Source organism: Cheilinus undulatus, linkage group 10, assembly GCF_018320785.1.
Source record: "Cheilinus undulatus linkage group 10, ASM1832078v1, whole genome shotgun sequence".
Classification (NCBI taxonomy): domain Eukaryota; kingdom Metazoa; phylum Chordata; class Actinopteri; order Labriformes; family Labridae; genus Cheilinus; species Cheilinus undulatus.
Genome location: NC_054874.1, coordinates 43,948,562 through 43,970,018, shown reverse-complemented (window position 1 = coordinate 43,970,018; position 21,457 = coordinate 43,948,562). Strand labels below are relative to the sequence as shown.

Below are 21,457 nucleotides of genomic sequence, written 5' to 3'. Positions count from 1 at the left end.
GGGTGGAGGGTTGCTTATCAAAATGTGGACACACTAAAACAGATTTTGTAAAGTCTTACACTTAGTTTGAGTACCATAAGTGCCTCCCTTTGAGTAAATTCTAATAATCCAACACCATTTCTGAACTTTTTAAAATCAGCTTCTTTAAATATTAGATAGTCTTGTACCAAGCAGAGCAGCTCACAGTGAACTTTGGATCACACAGTTGGCTTTACCTCTGTTATCATAAAAACACAACCTGACCGATGTGCAGCAGCCAATCAGATATAAGAGCAGCTGTGTTATGAACAGGATGTTTTACAGCTGTTCCCCTGAACTGTATGTTTGTTAGTCATAAACTCACAGCTTGTTATCAGCAGAGGCAACATATGCTGGGGGCAGTAACGATTTTTTTGCCCTCTGCTTTGAAAGACAGTTAACTTATCTCTGTGTATTCTGAGACGACGGTGTGATGTAACTTTTCAGGACTCTGTCCCTCTTTACATTTCATTCAGAGGTCTAAGCTTTCACTCCAGTAATGTGAGCCTGATGATGTGAAGGTCAGATTGGGACAGGAAGTGAAGCAAACTGTTTTGGAATCACTGAGAATAAAGCAAAGTGTGCACTCTAAAGCTCTAGATGGACCTGCACTTTGGAGGTGTTATGAGAAAACTCCTTGCATACGTTGGGTGATCTTTTCCCAAGAGTTGGCCAGTTTGCCTGGAGTGGAAGCGATTGATATCACAAAATACCTTAACCCTGCAGAGCTCCTACTCCATGGCTACCCAAAAGGTCTACAAAAGTCTTGAGGCACTGGTGACAGTACAAAGCTTGCAAAATAAACAGCAAAGTGATAAAGACCCTGCAGTAACAGCAGGCCTTAGCTAGATAGTACTGGCATGCCTAACCTGCTTTTTGTACTCTGCATTCAAGATACTAGTTAGTTATTCAACCTGTATATCTATAAAATGCATCATTAGCAGTCAGGAAGTCAAACATTATTGACTTCTAGGCAGATGAGCATATTTATCAAACATTTGACACCATTCATAAAAATGTAGAAGCAAACTGTGCATAGGGAGCAGGGCTTTCAAATCCCTTCTGGTGTTACAGTCTGACTTGTGACCATGTTAACTGATGCTAAATGGCTTTTCACTTTGTTAAATTTTCATTAAAGAAATATCGGACCATCTAGTTGTGATACTATGCGAAATAAATGAAAAAATGAGTGTGATAACTCTCGGCATTTTCAAGATCTGTTTAATTATGGTAGTACATAAAGCAGCTAAAGGCCACAAATTAGCACAGTCGCTCTTTCAGCAGTAACACCTACTATTAGGGCTGTAACAGCATCAAAATCTCACAGTATGTTAATACCTCAGTAACAAGTCCACAGAACAGTACTTGTCGATGTATCAGAAAAACCAAAACATCAAATGAAGACTTGGGAAAAAAGTGGCATTAGTGTTAATCAAACAACAACTTTACTTCAAATATTATAATATGTGCAAAAGAATGCTATAGGTGTGCATTAACATTGAAAATATATACTTGTATTTTGCCTCCATCTTGATTACTAATCTTCTAACATATTTCTTTTCCACCGCTGGAAATTTCTGTAGGTCTTTGGTGATATATTCACTGACACGCCATGTAATCTGTTGAGCACTCACACTCTTGCAGGGAAGTGGAATTGTGAACACTTCATCAAGAGTCGTTTGGCCTGGCTAGATTCTGCTCCTTGTAAAATCTAGCCTGGCCAGAACGCGGTGAAACAATTATGCTTCCACAAGTCAGATTTAAAAGTCGCTGGAGCCTCCACAATCTCAAACACTCGGTTCTCCCTTGCCACTTAGCATCCACCATTTTCACGCTGTCAGATCAAGCCATCGAGTGGAGTGCAAAGTATGCTAACATACAGTCCTGTGCAGAAGTTTTAGGCATGTAGAGCACTAACACTTCTTCACAGGTCCTAATGTTCCACAACCCCGGGTTGAAGAGAGGAGGGAGGGCCAGAGTCAGTGCCGACACATTTGACATGTACGTGTGTCGCTCAACAGCCAAGGTCAAGCTTAACAGCATTTCTTTTGTCCAGGCCTTTGCACCCCTGGTAATACGGCCAGCAACTACCAACAGTTTTCAGGTGCTACAGCTGTGGTTTTGTTTTGTTTTGATCAGATTATTTTCCCATGCCCTTGGTAATGTACAAAGACATCCAGAGCATGACCTGGATTGTGTCAATCCTCCTTCCCGCCCAATAGGGCCCTCAGGTGGGCATACTTGCCAATATATGCCTTACTTCAGCCTCAAATTTCAGCCCAAACATGCCTAAAACTTCTGCACAGTAGTTGTTAGGCCAACTGGTGGCTCTAAATTACCCATATATGTGATTGTGCCTGGTTGTTTGTCTCTACATGGTGGCCCTGCATTTAGCTTGAGACCAGTCCAGAATGTACCCCACCTCTCCCTGAATGACAGCTGGGATAGACTCCAGCCCCTCTTGTCCACTTTTCTGGAGTAAGTCATGTTTTTAAATAATGGTGAAAATGTAGTACTGTTAGGTTTGTATTTTTCATGATTTCATGGCAGATTTTATTATGTTGTACAATTTCTTGATATTTTGAATTGACTTAGATGCTGAACTGAGTCAAGAGTGTGGCCACTGGGATGCTAGTGTCCCATGCACCACTGATCTAGAGAATAGAGGGCTTGCCTACATTGCTTTCAGCTGTGTGCATCTCTCTGCCAGAATAGACAGAGAAATGATAGAGATCCTTAATAATTTTTTTTTTTTTTTAGCGGAAATGTGTCTTCACATCAGTAGAATATGTCACAGAGAAGATAAACACTATTTGGGTACACTTTCAATTTCTGCTTCTCAAAGTAAAAGCCTGGTTTAACATTTTTAAGGAGAAGCTTTTTGGTTTGTATGGAATGGTTTGATTCTGAAATTTTCCCAGCCCAGCTGTTAGGGAAAAACTAAGGAAGATAGTAGCAGTGACAGCAGGTAGATGCAGCAAACATGCAACACACATGCACCTATGAAAGCCATGATGGTGTGAGCTGCAGCAGACATGCATAGCAGCTGCACCCAGTAAACACGCACCCAGCCTTGATCTGGAGTAAATTGCAATATCTATAGGACTAAACTTTTGTTTGAGAAAGTTTCTCATGATTGCTCTTATGAAATTTAGAAAACACATCAAAACTCAGTTTATCTTAATTCAGCCTTTAACCAAAAACAAAAAATTGGTAGTATTTTTTTTTTTTACTTTGACTTGATTATTTAAACTGAAAAGTCTGTTTAAATTGTGCAGCTTCTCCTTACATTTGCAGTTCTTTTGTGTAAGTGCTATTTGGTTTGTCCTTTTAAGCGCCAGGACCCTGCAGCCAGCTATCAGATATCAACATCCGCCTTATTTACCCATTACACTTTGTTTTTTGGGGTCATTTCCTCGAGTTGGCTCGGATTACATTTATACTATAAACATCAACATCTCCATCCTGTTGAGCGGAGCAGTCTTGCATATTCATGGGTTTTTATGCCACATTAAAAAAATCTCAAACTGATCCCAAAAACAGGTGGCTTGCATGTCAAAGCTTATACCCTCAACAATACTGTAACTGTGACCTCATTAAAGGATGTATACACCATTTAAAATGGTTAATGTCTGGAGTTGCTCCAGCTTAGAGATTTCTTTGGATTTGTGTGGGCATGACTTTATTTGCCACCAAAATCCAGGCTAGAGGAAATCACCCAGAGAGCTTTGCAGGCGATTAAGTTGAACTTTGAGTGAGAGTTGCACATAATTATGGGTCTAATCAGAATCTAAAGATAGCATCAGAGCAGAAGCCACGGCAGCATTAATCAGGCTGTATTTACTGGGAAATCTAAGTCACCACAACATTTGATTCATATCTGATCATAGTTAGTCTTGTAAATAATCCACTCATTACAGTGCAAATTACATAATAGAAATCAGAAGAGGAAATGCATCATAAGGGTGGAGTGTGTAGGGGAGAGCAGGGAGATTTAGGATTCAAAAGGAGGATCTAATCTGTAGAGTCGTGCTTGGACAGGTGCCTCCCAAAGTATTATACTGTACCTAAGTCAGTCTACATGTTCAGTTCTGAGTGAGAAGGACTTAGTAATACAAACAGAGAGAGATTAAACTCAATGCATTTTTGTCTTTAGGGCATAGAAAACACCCTAATGAGCCTGAGCCCCATTTAAATCATAAAGTTCCAATGATTTAGCTGTTACAGTAAGGATGCAGTTCTTGGTTGTTATGATAGAAATCTGTTCAGATGAGATTTAAGAAGCATGCCACAGAAGCATGCGTTACAGGCATGGCCTAGGTATTGTTAATGATATTCAGGGCAGTGAGGATGAGGAGCAGACGTGCAAACATCTCTGTGCACTGAAGGCATGGAGCTTTCTGGAGTCTGTTAACAGAGACTACAGTCTGCATTGCTCTTCAATTACTCCACTGGTAAACTCAGTTGTATTAGAACAGATGATCAATTGAAAGACTTGTTTTTTTTCTGGAGCAGGCTAGAAGTGCCACTTTTGAACAGCTTTTCTCACTCGTGTCAAAAACACATCTAAAGAGAACACTGATATATTAAGTAAGAGACGCTGCATCTGTCAGGACAAAAAAAAAGTTCAACTTTCAAAATAAATTAAGAAAATTTACAGTTTGGTTACCAAATGTTAAATTTGAAAATTTAACCAGCAAAACCTGATTACAAAATGTTTAATAAAGCTGAGTGAACAGTCTTCTTATGAGAAAAACAAAACCTCATCCTCCATGAAAACACTAACCTGGCAAAAATAACTTAAACAGCTACATTAGCTGAACGAGCTATGTAGATAACAGAACTATGTAGCTAACATAGCTAAAGCTCTAGCAAGCAGAGCTACACTGGCTATGTAAGATTGTGCTATATTTGATAAAGCTAGACTTTTGCAGGAAAAGTTGCAAATGGTGGCTCACTTTGGCTTCATTAGCAAGCTAAGTTAGCTACATGGGCTGACGTAACAATGTTAACTGTTTAGCGAACAAAGCTCCATTAGCTTTACACAGCGATGTTAGCTGAACAAGCTATGTAGATAGTAGCATTATAGCTAAGATAGCTAAAGCTTTAGAAAACAAAGCTACACAAGATTATGCTACATTTGCTACAGCTAGACTTTTGTAGGAAAGATTGCAAATGATGGCTCACTTTGGCTTTATTAGCAAGCTATGTTAGCTACATTGGCTTACGTAACAATGTTAACTGTTTTGCGAAAGAAGCTCCGTTAGCTTAACAAAGCTACATTAGCTTAAAAAGCTATGTAGATAATGTAGCTATGTAGCTAACATAGCTAAAGCTTTAGCAAACAAAGCTACAATGGCTACGTAAGATTATGCTACATTTTCTAAAGCTAGACTTTTATAGAAAAAAGATGCAAATGGTGGCTCACTTTGGCTTCGTTAGCAAGCTAAGTTAGCTACTTTGGCCTACATAGCAATGTTAACTGTTTAGCAAGTAAATGAAGCTCCATTAGCTTTACACAGCTACGTTAGTATGAACAAGCTATGTAGATAGTAGCGTTATGTAGCCAACATAGTTAAAGCTTTAGCAAACAAAGCTACTCTGGCTATGTAAGATTATGCTAAATTTGCCACAGCTAGACTTTTGTAGGAAAAGTTACATATAATGGCTCACTTTGGCTTCATTAGCAAGCTTACTTAGCTACATTGGCATATAACAATGTTAACTGTTTAGCAAGTGAATGAAGCTTCATTAGCTTTACACAGCTATGTTAGCTTTACAAGCCACGTAGATAATGTAGCTATGTAGCTAACATAGCTAAAGCTTTAGCAAACAAAGCTACATTGGCTATGTAAGATTATGCTACATTTGCTACAGCTAGACCTTTGCAGGAAACGTTGCAAATGGTGGCTCACTTTGGCTTCATTAGCAAGCAAAATTAGCTACATTGGCTTATGTAAAAATGTTAACTGTGAAGCAAGCGAAGCTCCGTTAGCTTTAGACATGCTACATTAGCTGAACAATCTATGTAACTAACATAACTATGTAGCTAACATAGCTAAAGCTTTGGCAAACAAAGGTACATTGCCTATGTAAGATTATGCTGTTTGCTCAAGCTAGACCTTTTATAAGGTAGTTGCAAATGGTGGCCCACTTTGGCTTCATTAGCAAGCTAATTTAGCTACACTGGCTTATGTTACAGTATTGACTGTTTAGCGAACAAAGCTCCATTAGCTTTAAACGGTTACATTAGCTGAACAAGTTATGTAGACAACATAGCTATGTAGCTCACACAGCTAAAACTTTAGCAAATTAAGCTACAATGGCTATGTATGATTATGCTATGTTTGCTTAAGCTAAGCTTTTGTAGTAAAAGTTGCAAATGGTGGCTCACTTTGGCTTCATTAGCAAGCAGACATAGCTACATTGGCTTACGTAACAATGTTAACTGTTTAGCAAGCGAACAAAGCTCCGTTAGCTTTAGCTAAAGCTAGCGTATAATGACTTTTCTCTGTTTCATTCCTGAAATGTTTCTCAGTCTGTAATGTTTGCAATGTGGTTATTTCATGATTGTAACTGCCAGACTTTGTTTATGAATAAAGTTGAATTACAAAAAAAAATCTAAAGCAAAGCTCTATTGTACCGTAAAATAATGGTACAATGCACTTCGTTCTAACAGAGATGTGTAGCACATTTTTATATTTTATATTTATTTATATTTAAATCAATGAATCAATAACTTGATAAATGACAAAATTAAACAAACCACTTTAATTCTGGACCTTCAGCAGAACCTCCCTGGATACCACCTTAGACTTGGTTGTGTCATCTGCTGAGGAACTTTCCATACTGTTAAAAAGTGTGCTGATGAAAAATTCAATTGTTCCATGAGATCATGCATGAGGATGTGCTGGAAAAGGGCTGAAATCTGCTCACCCTATGACACCTCTAAACTCGCTTCGGTGTTTATTTTGCCTGTTCTAGTAGTTTTTGGACTGAGTTCTCTCATTACATTGCTTGAATTGATTGTATTTGCATATTTGTTCCGGATCACTCTTTAGCAGTCTCCAATGCTGTTGTTGTTAATATTCCCATGGTGTCCCTTTAAGCGCGGGTTGTTTGGGGGAGGGGTTTACTGGTGGGAACAGCCTCGTGACGTTTCATCTGTTGACAGTAGTAAAAGCAGCACACATAAACACACACCCTCACACTCTTTAGTTCACACGCTCTCGGAGCTGCCAGAGAAACTTCCTCCATCTCCACCGCGGCTCTGCGCTCGTCCATCCCCGCTTCTCTGCTCCGCGCGTCCCGCTGTGCGCTCACCAACCTCTGCCCGATCCGAGGCTCCGACCAGGGCTGAAACTGAACTCAAAACACTCAACTGGAAAGAAGTATACAGCGGGAATATGTCTTCGAACGGGTGTAACTATGAGAAGCTGTCAGAGCAACAGGTCAGTGTGCTGGAGGAGGCTTTTAAAACCTCCAGACATCCGGACTTCACATCGCTCATGTTGATCTCTGCGGAGTGCGGGCTGTCAGAGAAGCAGACGCAAGTGAGTAATAATGACACAAAAATGCCTGTAAATGCCTCAGATAAAAAAGATAGGAATTTATTCTAAATGCACGTAGATCAATTTAATATCAATTTGAAACACCTATAGCCTAAGAGTAGATTTCTTAGTTGACTTGATTTACAATATAATCAAGTTGGTTTTAATTATAGTATTATTGAGCTGGACGATGTGGACCAGAAACATACCTTAATATTTTTAGCTGAAAATTGATAAATAGTATATTTGTCGATATTTTTCCTGTAAATGGAAAAATAGCCTCAATATGAAGTAAAAATCAAACGATATTAAACCCTGTGTTATATCACGGCAGCAACAAACGGTCCTATGGACTAAATATTGAGCAGTATTTCGTTTATAGATATCAGAAACCACAAACTCTTACACACGTTAAACTGCGCAAAACAAAACAAACAAACAAAAAAAAAACCACTGTCAATATTTCCTTATACTGAGGTGTTAAAATATTCAATACACTGGAATTCCACCTGTTTAAAATGATACAGTCTCCATTATTGTAATGATCCGTGGTATAATAAATACAGAAATGTAAAGATCTACAGACACCTCAGAGCGATGGAGAGCTCACTGTATTTTAATTAAGTTATTACGCATTCATTACGTTCAAATAGACTGACCATAAGGTCACAATAACTCTATACTGCTACAATATTTAAGTAAATGCACTTTGTAAGTAAACATCTTGAAACAACCAAAGTTTGGCGAGTACCTGACTCTGTGGTTCCATGATTTAGCATCAGAGATACGGTGGCCCAAAACGTCAACTATAAAAACATTTCACTGAACTTAGAAAGGAAGAAAACATTAGCTGTAACACAGACTATCAAAGTGTTTTACATTTCATGAGATTTTTTTGTGCTTCATGATTTTTTAAACTTTCTTATATAATGTCTTTTTTATATCATGAAATGAAGCATTTTAAAATTTCAGTAAATGTTTTTACATTCAATATTTTTGGCTTTATGAGGCCTTTAGCAGTTAAATGTAGACATAGGTTTTAAACTTTACATTTAACTAAATATGTTTTAAAGATTTCATGAGAAAAATATTGCATAAACTAAAATGTTTTCACATTTGATTTTTTTTGTGCTTCATAACTTTTTAAATTTGACAAAGTAAGTTTGAATTAAACATTTTCATTTGTTAAGTGACAATTTCGCACTAAATGCTTTTGCTCTCTGCACATTGTTTTGACTTGCCATGAGATGTTCAAATGTTAATGCAATGTTTTTGCACCTTTTCAATTCCACCAAAGGGTTTTTAAGTTTAATGAAATATTTTTTATATTTCATGGAACTAATTTTTATGTTCACAAAATGTTTTTGGGCTTCATAAAATCTTTTTTACTTTCTACAAAATGTAGTGTTTTTTTCAAGACTTGAGTTCATGGTATCTCAATTTGGTGTCAGAGGTATGGTGGCCCTAAAGGTCAACTACAAAATCATCCCACTAAACTCAAAGAATATTGTGTTTTATTAAGAAAAACTCAGTGAAACGCTGTAGCATTTAGTGATGTCTTTATGTTTTAGGTGGTTGATATTGCAGGAAATGTTTCTGTGCTTTATAAAATGTTTAAACATTTCACAACATATGGCGCTGGTTTAGCTCAGTAGAGCTGCTGCCCATACACAGAGGCTAGAGTCTTCAATGCACTGGTCGCGGGATCGGTTCCAGGTCTCGTCGCTGTTTGGTGCATGTCTTCCCCACTGTCTCCCCCAATGTCAGGGCCTGTTTCTTTTTAGCTGTCCTATCATAATAGTGGCCACAAAGCCTCTAAAAAAACACCCTGCACTTAATGCAATATTAATAAAATATTGACCAAATTGAAATTTTGTAAGAAATTTTTATCGCATCATGAAATATTTTTGTGTTTTGAGAGACATTTTATTTGCATGTAGTGAAATGTTTTTGTGTTAAGCTAAGCTTTTTTTTTGCAATTCACCAACAAGGCCACCATACAGAGATGTTAAAAGTGTTGCGAGTCAGATTTATTTTAGAGAAAAAAATCCATGGCATGCTGCTGAGGGGGAAAAACAAGTAGAAATGCAGATTTATGTCAGCAGGAGACGTTCCTGAAATCAGAAGACTTTAAATCTGTCAATACCCTGAGCTGCTTCACTGACAGTGCAAAGAGTTGGTTAAAGCTCATGTTTAAGACAATCCAGTAAGGTCAGTAAATCTTTAAAAGCACCGCTGAGTGATGAAATAATCTTCATTAATGTGTAAACTCTGACCACAGAGGCTGCAGAGAAACATTGATCGTCACTGACACAGCTCCAAACAGTTTCACCTCATGAAGTCACAAAAGCTGCTGCTCTCTCTCACAAACACTGAGTCATCGGTACACAGGGACTTCATGTTCAAAGAGTTAGCTGAAAAGACCGCTCAGTGAGGGTGGTACAGTGGTGTCACATTAGTTGGTAAAGACTCTGCTGCTTCTGCTGCTGCTGGTGTTTATGTTGCCTTCATATGTGGCCGGATGTGGGGAACCTGTTTTTTTGCGTACTCTGCTTTTGATGTTGAAGGAGGAGATTAACTGAAAACACATGTGATGAAGTGTTTGTGAAGCTCTCAGTCTGCAGCAGGAACACTAAAGTAAAGATGTTAATGAACAAGAAATCACCAAAAAATGTTTTAAAATAAATCAAAAGGCCAGATCTTACGTGGTTTCAGTTTTTTTTTGTGCTAGAGTTTGTTAAATATCTTTGTCCCATGGGATAGCAATCTTAATCTCATTAGATTATTAATCAGATGACTGAAAAGAGGCACAAATTAATACCATTATCTTTGGCTTTTGAACATTTTGCACAACTTTACTACAATCTATGGACAAAATAAGTCAATTTGTTGCATAAAAACCAGCAGATTTCTTATTTAAATTTTTTTGTAAGCGTTAAATATATTTTTGCATGCAATATTCATAAACATATGAGTCACTGATGGAACTGAAGCAACCCTGAACAAAATAATACAAAACTTAGCTTCTTTTGATTGCTTCTGCAGACTTTTCCAGAACTTCATCAGTAGAGGGAGGCTGATTTGACACCAAACTTAAACTTGATGGGTTTTCCTAAGCAAATTGGAATAAACATGTGTGGAAATAACACCCACCAACTTTCCCTATTTGAAGGTGATGTCAAATGACACCTTGTTTAGTTCAGGAGAAGTCCAAACGACTAAAAATATTCACAAACTATAAATTAGTGGCTAGAAAGTTGCAGAGTTCCCCTGATTAAGAAGCTACATAGAAGAGGTTTTAGATGTTTCTGATGGCTTGCTCAAGGCTTGTTGCTACCACACTCACTGACTTTAGGGCGCACTCCCGCGAAGTCCGTGAGGACTTGTAGGGCTGTCCCACTGTCAAATTGTAAAATGCGCGAGGGATCTCTCACAGGCTTTTTGAGCCCATCATGCACTGTTTCCGTGAGTGGGCATATCTGCAGACTTAGCTTGAGAGAATTACCCATAGTTCATAGCACTGTGATGTATGACAGGGATTCCCAGGGGATGCCTGCTAGCAAACCCTATAAAAGTGAAGTGAAAAGAGCGAAACTGTAAACAAAAAAATGTGGAAGGTGCAAAAGGAAAAATTTTTCGTGAAATATATGATATAAAACAGCCTTCATCCAATGAGAAAATAAGTCTATAAGTGAAGCATGTTTGCTTTTATCTGTTTTTATCTCTGCAAGATGCGAACTGTCAACAAAAATCAAAGGGCTGTCCCATTCCTGTTTCTACCACTTTGAGCTCCTGCAGCCTCATGCACTCAATCACTTTCCAGGTGCAGTCAGTAAAGTCAATAAGGGCTCAGGGTTTAGGGAGGAGATTCAGCCACAGTCAAATGCTTGTTGTTGATATGATTCTTTCACAGCTACTGACTGAGTCAGAGCCTCTCCGATCTCGAATCATAAATATCCAGGAAGAAGAACAGCTTGTGGATTTTTGGCAATTTTGCTTCTATAATGTCTTGTGCAAGATATACCACAATTCATAGCTCTCATGTGATGTTAAACACTCATGAAACCGCCCTCTGGTGGCCAAAAAAGGCTTACAACTGCTTGACGCTTGAAAGTCTTGGTTGTCATCTGCATGTATTTTAATTTTTTTAATAAGAGAAAGTTATTCACTTGATGCACCAATCATATGGAGATAAGTCCAGGTTATACTTCTAAAAAGCACCATCAAAGAGGAGTAAACAGCAACAGACTGATGCTGTAGATGCTTTGTTGTTTCTGTAGATTATAATAGACAGTAGACCCATGCAGACCTCTACTAATCCTGACATCAAATATTGTGTTAGCCTGAACTTTAAAGCCATCTAACACTGACTGACAGCTGACGATGATCCTTACAAGTAACAAAAACTAGCTAATGTTAGCTAAGCACTCACCTTAGCTTTACTGATGAAGATTTTCTTTCCCTCCACTGCAGCATCAGTGACCCAAACACATGGAAAATACATGAAACTGTCTGTAATTTTGTAGACTTTTACCCTGGTGACAGGGTGAGCAGTGGGATTTACGACCACTTTGGGTACACCGGTACGACAACCGTACTTCAGTGAAGTTGGGCTTGGACTTCTCTGTTTTTAGTGATTTAAACAGCATCCTAGGTGCCTTATAAAAGCTTATTCATGCTCTATGTTCTTAACAGATAGCGATTTGATACAGGCAGGGGCGTAGCTAGGGGTTTTGGGCCCCCAGAAAGAATATTACACATGGCCCCTCTTCACCAGCTAGCCAAGTGACAAATCTTGTATCATTTTCACAAATATCAATGCATTTTAACATATTTTTGAACCATAATTTCCCAATTTATGAGCAATATTTTAACTATGGTTAAATCAAATTACTTGCATTATTTTGCAGCACTGGACTACACCAGTTGGACATTTTTAAGGGAGAAGTAGGGGCCCACAGTATTGTATTTTACTTGATTTTATCCAAATTTGAGTTTGTTGAGCAACTAATTTAGTCACTTTTGATTCAATAATGATACTAACTGCTAAAAATAAATAAATAAAGACACATTTTTCATTGCAGGCTTTTCAAGGGCCCCTCCCTACTGTGGGCCGGGGTAATCAGTGCTCTTTTTCCCCCCTGTGCTACGCCCATGGATACGGGAAAATTATGCACCTTGTGAGGTTTAATGTTAGCTACTACTGTCCTAAGCTCTCTATGCCCTCAAGGTCTCTGTGCCAGTCATGTGACTAAAAGCTATGAATATGGCTGACAGCCAAGCGACATTGTTATGCTCCATATTTGTTTTTCCCTTGAAGTCACGTTTGATCATGAGTTTCTGTGAGACCTTGTGTGGGGTGTGGTCTCACACACTCCCTGAATCATCTAGTTCAGATTTAAAAGAATGTTTGAAATAGTTCTTATTTCTGTGGTCCTCCACCTATTTCAAATGTATTAAAATTTGTTAATTGTCTAGAGTAAAACCAGCGGTAAATCTCAGTATTATTGTTGATTAGTTAGTGAATTTCTGCTGTAATTTTTGTCAACGCCCAAGTTGATGTTCAAACAAACCAGTGGTTGAACTTGTTCTCTGTCAGGAAACAACCACCAGGCAGGGGTTGTGCAGTAAAGCCTGGTAAAGCCCTGTGGATAAAGTGGTGTACTGAAGCAGAAAAACTGCCAATTACATGGAACATCACATTAGTACTTAGGTATTTAATCAGTACCAGCCCCCTCTCCCACATGTAAACACTCCCACCATGCTGCTATCTGAGGAATGTCTTCATCCTACTGTAGAGTCGGAGCGTCCGTCACATCAGGAGCCAGATGTGAGGCTTCAAAGCAATGATTAAAACAACTCTTAAGTTCTTTAAGAAACATAAATGTTTATCAAAGCACTCAGAAAACTTCACTCTACTTTCATAATGAGACAAAATGTCAGCTGGTATTCCTCTTCAGGATTTGGCAGCCAAACAACAAACCTGTTTGCTTAGCTGTACTCACAGAAAGGTTAGACCCTACATGTAAATTCTGTCATTTGAGTTGACGTAGCTCTGGGTTCGTTTCATAGGCAAATTTCTGACCTGTATGTGCTCATGAGGCTGACAGATGGGTTTAGATTGGAGGAGAAACAGAGTTCTCACATGGTGTGGAAAATGTGCGTCCTTTTCATAATTAGCTAAGCATTTCAGTGCTTACCAAGCCATGGATGTCACGTACAAGCTTGTCACTGGTTTTTCCACTTCTTGGACTCTATAAACCAGTTCCTCTAGATTTATGAGAGCTGATGTGACGCCAGCACAAAAAGAACTACAGATTTTCATGTGTAAACAGGTACATCACAAGATGTTCTTTGTATTAAAAGTACAGGTGAGGCCTCTTAAATGCTCTGTTGACACTAGTGCAGCAAAATGACAAGTGATGTGGCAGCAATTGAAGCTCAGAACAATCACAGTTGTCACGCATGTTGAAGAGAAATACTTGGGGACTGAAAGCAAGCTTTGGCATAGAGAAATTAGCATTATAATGTAATTTGAACAAAGCTCTATGTACAATTATGCTGACTAAATAACCACAAACATAACAGACTAGAATTTCATAAATGAAACCTAGAAAAAGGTCAGAGGTCTAATCCAGGATTTGATTATGTACAGACCCGTTTTAGAAGTAGTTACATGAACATAGCTCACTTTGGCTATGTTAGCTTTAGCTAAAACTAACATAGCTACACTTGCAGCGTAATTTAATTGCTACATAAGCCAGTGCAGCTAGGTTAGCCTAAGGAATGTAGCTAAAGCTAACATAGCTATGAAGATAACATCCCTTAGAAGCTTACATAGCTGCTTTGTGAGCTTAATTACACCTATATTAGCTACGTCAGCTATGTGGCTTCATTATCTATAGCTATGTTAGCTTACATAGCTTCATTGTGAGCTTAGTTTCAGCCGTGTTTGCTACAACAGCTATGTAGCTTCGTTATCTATAGCTAATCTAGCTTACATAGCTTCATTGTGAGCTTAGTTTCAGCTATGTTTACTACATCAGCTATGTAGCTTCGTTATCTATAGCTAAGTTAGCTCACATAACTACTTTGTGAATTTAATTTGAGCTATGTTAGCTACATCAGCTATGAAGCTTCGTTATCGATAGCTAACTTAGCTTACATAGCTGCTTTGTGAGCCTAGCTTGAGCTATGTTAGCTATATCAGCTATGTAGCTTTATTATCTATAGCCAAGTTAGCTTTAGCAATGTGAGCTTTAGCAAATAGATAGGCTATGTATCTAATATAACAGATACATAGCTGTCTTGTGAGCTTAGCCTTAGCTACATTAGCTACCTTTGCTATGTTAGAATGTGTTCACGGAAGACAAGCTTTTATCCTGTTAGCAGACTATTTACTGGGCTTCATTAAACACACTGTAATCAGGTTCTGCAGGTCAGGTTTTTAACCCTTAACTTTTGGTTTTCTAACTTTTACCTTAACCCTAACCCTTATCCTAATTTGAAGTTTAATCCAGTTTTATTTTATAAGTTTTAGCACGTATTTCCAATGTGACAGAGACAGGTTCTCAGATGAACGGTCTGTGAGAGGAGCTGTCAGAGATGAATGGTCTCCAGCCAGACCCTTCTGCACACTGCCTACATTAAAGCAGTTTCTCCCCGACAGACTAGAAAAGGGTCTTATGTATTTAATTTCTATTACCCTGACATGTTTTGATTGCTAATTTCCTTCACTCTTTCTCAGAAGAGTCACACAATGTTGCTGTGACATGTCTTGTTGCTTTACTTGTGCTACAACCTCTGGCAAACATTTTATCACAGAAAAACTACGGATTTAACCAATCAAAGCATCTTTATTAGGACAAGCCTTATCCTTTAAAGGCGTGATCTTGGTGAAAGAATGACTGGACCAATCCGCATCATCTGAGGAGAGTGAGGCATTGCGACAGGCACTGCTTTGTTGTGCTGCAAACCTGTGAACAATGGCTGCCAATGAAGAGCACAGATTGCAGCTACAGGGGAAGTTTTATCAGAGCAGAGAAACACACTGAAAACCTTTTCTCAGTGGAAAAGATGTTTTTGCTCTTCTTCCAACCAGCTTAGGCAAGATTTTGTTTTACCAACTGGCTCCACTGATAGTAAACAACAATAACAGCTGCCTGTCGTTATATGGTTTACTCCTTAGCCATGATTAATGCTACATCAAGCTTTAGAGCTCTGATTATCTTTTACTGAAGGTGACAGATTTGAAAACTTTTTTGAAACCATGGGGTGTTGCCCTGGTAGATGTGAAATATTTCCCACACATTAGTCAGTGAAACAGTCTATCTTGCATGTCAGGTCAGGCCAAGCTACCAAAAAATAATTGTTGCTGTGTCGGCTAATTATCATTACTGTTGCTCTTAATCACTGATACACACAAAGAGACACACAAGTAATTGTTCCTCTGCAGCACACGCATCTCTCCTCTCTCCTGTTTGTATTTTAACAGACACAGAGGGCACACATCATAGATTTTGAATATCTGACAGCCCTCCACTAACTTTTTTATCCTGTCACATCTTGCAATAGTGTTTTTATTATGGTGGCAGCTGCAGATTGGATTCTGATGACAACTTCAGTAATCAACAAGTGATGTCACTCAGATTTTGTCCAGTGCTTTATACAGCAGAGGGTATGACACTCAAGTATAAAGGCTTACTGCCAGATTTGCTTTCTGGCATAAAACTTACATTTTGAGACATAGCCCTCCACTGCAGATCATTACTTGAAACCTCAGAGTTTCATACAGGACCATGCTAAGAATCTGAAAGATTCTCCTTGATCCATGCAGCTTTTATAACAGTCCTCTGCTCCACTGAAAGAGTGAAGGTGCTTCAGTATTTGGCTTCTTTCTTTAAGGCTTGCTGTCTTGCCTCCAGAGAGGCAATGAAAATATTTATAAAACTAAACGTGCACTAAGCTGCTGTCCATTCCTCCTCCAGCCTTCCTGACTGTTTCCATTCATTGTATACAAAGGCGGGAAAACCTAGTCCGGGGTGACGTAAAGGTCTGGCTGATCATCAAAAGCCCTGACTTCATTTCCAGCTGATTTAGATTTTTTCTGCTTTCGTCTTTCTTCCCGCTGTCCCTCTTGTCGAGTGTTTGGCTTTTTTTTCTGTTCACAAAGGCCTCATTGGAGAAGGTGTCACCACTCCCCGTTTCACATTAACAACGTTTACAATGTGCTTTGGCGTCCGCGCGGCATGTTTGAGCTCCTTTCATAGAGCGTTTTATTTGCTTTCAGGGCTGCGGAGTCACTGACAGAAAGGTACAGTCAAGTTTGAAAGACTATGTTATGTAATCCAGTCAAAGGGAACAAACGACACAAGCACCATTGTTTGGGTCTGCAGGATTATAAAGCACACCATTATGGCTCTGAAGTGGCATTCATGTGCTCTATAAGACATACAAAGATGTTTTTCACTCTTGGAAAGAATCAGGAACAAAACAGGCACAAAAAAACTGATTTGCATTTAAACTCTAATAGAAAAAGTTGCCATTTTGAGACTAAACCCTTTAGTTTCCCCCCAAATTTGTAGTCCAATTCCCAAAACACATCCCGCAGCATGAACAGCCAAGTCCTGATTCCATTTAGCCATTTATTTTTTACAGACGTCTCCAAATGTGAATCTCAGTTATTTCCAGTACAAAATGTCGAAACATCCCTCCCACCAGTCGTATGTTTTAACGCCCCAATCCCTCCCTCTCCTCCTGGCGTTATCGATATGATGTCAACTTTGTTGTGAATCCCATGACAACCCAAAACAGAAATGTGACGGGTCACGGGTGTGTGTCGAGTCACTCGGTGCAGTCGTCATCTGGACCGAGTTTCAGGCATGAAGTTATTCTTGCAGAGCGCAGACAGCTTTAGAAAGATCCAGAGAAAATGGACGATTTTGAGTCTGCTTTCTCTGTTATAACTGGATGGAAAAATTCTTCTTCTGCGGTTTCTTCAAGACAACTTAGCCTCAGGGTCACCGCTGTGTCTGTGTGAGTCAGTGAGCACATTTACATGCAGAGAGAAATGTGACCGTAATGTGATTATAAAAGTCAGGAAGCAACAAAGCTGCAGTTAATAACTCTTTTTTTTGGTCAGAGTTTATGTTTGGGAGTTTTTGTCTCACTGACTAAAATTAAAAACAGCTGGTATGAAGATAAATCCAAGATCTTGAAGGATATCTGCCTTCAACCAAGACTGAGGTTGTCAAGATTTAGATCAATTTTTCTATAAATTATGCAATTTCTGTAATGAAATGAATGCATTGTTTTTTAAGATGTATTCTGGATCTTTTTGCCTTTATTTTGAAAGGTGAAAGGAAGTTTTCCTTGCTACTATAAGCATGGTAAAAGTCACGTAGGTTGTGCTCATGGTTGATTAATGTTGGGTCTTTATAAATAATAGGGGTGTAACCTTATTTGTATTCATCATGGTGTGGTGCATGTAATCACATAGACAGGCGTGTCTGAATGGAGAAAAGGGCAACCACACACAGACGCCACCAGGTGTCCACACCCCAGTCCAGGTGGAGGAAAGGCCTGTGACTGTTTGCTAGCTGCTAGAAAACAACAAACGAAGAAGAAGCAGGCACTGGTGTGAAGCAGTGCTTTAGCATCAGTAATCATCACACTTGCCGTTCCCTAACAACTGTACGACTGCACTACAAACTAAAACGGGACCTCTTTGAATCGTTACACCCCATGTAAATAGTATAACAAAGAGTCAGTACAGGGGTCCCCAACCTTTTTTCATGGAGCCCCTATTCCAATATATCTAAGAAAATCCAGCCCCCCCCCCCCCGAGACCCGCATGAATCAAAAAGCAAGAGATTGCTGTTTCATAACAAAACCCTAAAAGGTTGGTCTACAAAAGACATTTGTATAAATTGGTGCTTTTCAATCTTTTTTGCCCAAGGTACACCTAAGATCAAGACAAAGTTTAAAGCACACCAAAACCACATCTATACAAAATAGCCTCTTACACATTACAGTAAATCAAGTGTATGTTTCAGGAGTCAAGCACTGCCATATAACTGAGATCAGCTTATCTCACACAAGCCCTCACCAGCTGATGGCAAACTAATTCATTCTAAGCTGTACTGGCAAATTGCACTCATGCTGCCATATTTAAACTGCTCTTGCCTGGCTACTACCTTTGCAAGCCTCTTTTTACAGCCCTCCTCCACTCCAGCTCCTCCTTTATTCTGCCTCCAACTTTTGCAGTGTCATAAAGAAAAAATCTTTATAGTTTTTGAGTTATTGTATCGTTGTAGTAATTATGTATACTTGTACATATTCCCATGGCATACCAAGACTTGGCCCAAGCCACACCATTTGAAAACCACTGGTATAAACTATTCAAGTCGAGTTTTTCCATGACCATAGGTAATATATGCCAATCTAATTTTGACAACTTCAGAGCAGACAAAGCCTCACGCCCCTCCTGAGATAGTTGGTGCCCCTTGGGGGTCCAGGACCCCAGGCTGGGAACCAATGGTCTTGACCACTCATTCCCAAAGTCTCGGTCCTGACCCACTGTTGGGACGTTAGAGATTGAGGTTTCAAAATAAGGTGTCAGATTTTTTTTCCCTAAAATATCTCTGACATTTTTTCCTGCAGCACACATCAAAACCCCATGGGGGAGCTCAACCCTGTCACACTTGCACTCTTCATTGAAATTAAACACAAAACAAGACGCCACAAGCAGCTGGATAGCCAGACAGCTACTGAAGGCCAAGGGGCCGAGCATACAGAGGTGAAGTGGCCCCTTGTAGGCTCTTAAAACAGAGGGCGCCAGGTCAAGACCAGAAGGAGGCGCAGTATTAAAGTTAGCTAAACTAGCACCAGCAATCAGCTCATGTAACCAGCCAAGGACAGCACAGGGGGAAAAAGCTGAGACTTCTTTAGTCAAATATACTGTATGTTATATTGGCTTGTCTTCATGATGGTTTAGAAATGGTATTGAAGTGGTTGAAAACTTTTATCTATGCACAATGATTCTGCCTACTGATATATAGCTTAGGCTAGTTTTGGACTGGGTCACAATGGCTTGTACCTCCTTAAAAGTGGGCCACCAGAAAAAGTTTTGGAAACACTCATCTAGACCTCCCGTCTTTAAACTATCATGCGATATCATTGGTTATGAAATAAAGACTGTTTGTTTGTTAGCAACACAAACTAACAAAAACATCCACAGTAGCAGGAAGAACTCCTTCATCTAAAAGGAGCATAAACCAAAGTCACTCATGCTGATGATGTGAGTGGCTGCTTCTTCTTTCTTCTTAATGGCAGTTTTGCAAACCAGTGGCATGCTCACAACCATCTCTTTTACTGGACTGTGCACATACATAACTGTGCTTGGATGTTATTAATGTAAAAACAGACTGGCGGGGGAGGGAAAGGGGGAGAAATCATGCTTAACATGGTACAAAATAACTGGGCCTGATGTAGAAACTCCCTATGTAGACTGACCTTCATTACTGTGATTATATTTGCATATATAAAATGTGTTTCTTATCTGACACTGCTGCTGTATTTCACACTGCACCATTAAGGAGAATTCCATAGTTTTGTTGTACAGCTGTGCACTGATGATAAAGTCATTTTGAATCTGATTCCTGAGGGTGTTAAGGATGCACTGTGTAGTACTGTTGCTATTGTATCCTGCCTGGATACTCAGAATAAACATCACAGCAGTATGAGGTTAGTTTACAGTCATAGACGATTGTTGTGAAGGTAAATATGACCAGGGGCCTGAGGATGAGGAAAGTATGACAGTGAATCTGGATCACTGAGTGTTCTGTACAAATCATTCTTGACAAAGCGAACGCTCCACCTGTACAACTTCTCAGGAATATTCATGTCAGACAGACATGTGACCTCATCGCTCTCCTGTTTCAAAGTTTGGATCAGATTCTGCTGGATCTGTTATGAACCAGGGTGCCTCCTCTTTCTTAACGCCTCCCTCTGTCCTGTTTTTTTCCCTCCAGGAGTGGTTCGAGAGGCGTAATGCGCAGTGGAGGCAGGCGGAGGGTCTTCCAGCTACCTTGGGGAAAGTCTTCGACTGAAGGATCTGCTGGATCGTTCCGGATGCTCAACCCTGACGTTACTTCTCCTTTTTGCCCCACCCAGCCCTTCCTCTTATGTCTGAATCTGTCTTTTTGTATCTATGAAGCTATTTTAACTCACTGTATGGAATGTGAAGGTGTTTGTGTGTTGTTGCCAATATAACCACCATGTTTACAGAAATTAAAATATGATTATTATGAATTCAAATGGAGTTGTGTTTTCTTTAAAGGCTACCGCATATAAAATCAGTGATGAGGATTGTAGATCTTTTCAGTAAAAAAGGTGATTTGAGTCAGTTTAATAAGAGTCGACCCTTGAGCTCCCAACTGGCTCTTCATTTAGTCATGCCTCAGGATCAGAATGATTAGTTTGACTGGGTCTATTGATAACAAAAGTTTAAAGTGTTTGCCCTTCTTAAAAGCTGATATGTTCTACACATATATATCTATTTTTCTCTACAGACAATGCTTATTCTACAGTAAAAACAGACAATTCGTGACTCATATTAATTTATCACTTAGCACAGGTAAAGGATGCAGCTCTTACTACCCAGTGCAAAAATTAGAATCTTAATTTTTTACCATGCTACGACTCATGCATCAATTTTCAGAACATCGTTCTTTAATTTCCATGAAAGAAAATCCTTTCTTTGTGATGATAAAGATGAAAAATTACTTGTTTGTATTTATAACCGGTAGAAGAGGAGAGTTTTTATGGAAAAGAGTGACACACTGGGCTGATATCATCGGTTTGATCATGCTTTTAAGACAATTTAAAGA

The 21,457-nt window shown here is 39.1% G+C and overlaps 1 protein-coding gene across 1 annotated transcript; it reads left to right on the top strand.

Annotated features, from left to right (window-relative positions):
• The first annotated feature begins 7,220 nt into the window (after positions 1 to 7,220).
• On the top strand, positions 7,221 to 20,879 carry hopx (HOP homeobox). The gene is made up of 2 exons (XM_041796818.1): positions 7,221 to 7,571; positions 20,600 to 20,879. Exons 1-2 carry the CDS (start codon positions 7,425 to 7,427, stop codon positions 20,675 to 20,677), a joined length of 225 nt encoding a protein of 74 aa, XP_041652752.1. The 5' UTR covers positions 7,221 to 7,424; the 3' UTR covers positions 20,678 to 20,879.
• The last annotated feature ends 578 nt before the right edge of the window (positions 20,880 to 21,457 follow it).

Bases quoted from the DNA above. Each gene is read 5' to 3' on its own strand.
- hopx (XM_041796818.1), top strand. From the start codon at position 7,425: ATGTCTTCGAACGGGTGTAACTATGAGAAGCTGTCAGAGCAACAGGTC. The intron at 7,572-20,599 runs GTGAGTAATAAT...TTTTCCCTCCAG, and splicing joins TGTCAGAGAAGCAGACGCAA to GAGTGGTTCGAGAGGCGTAA.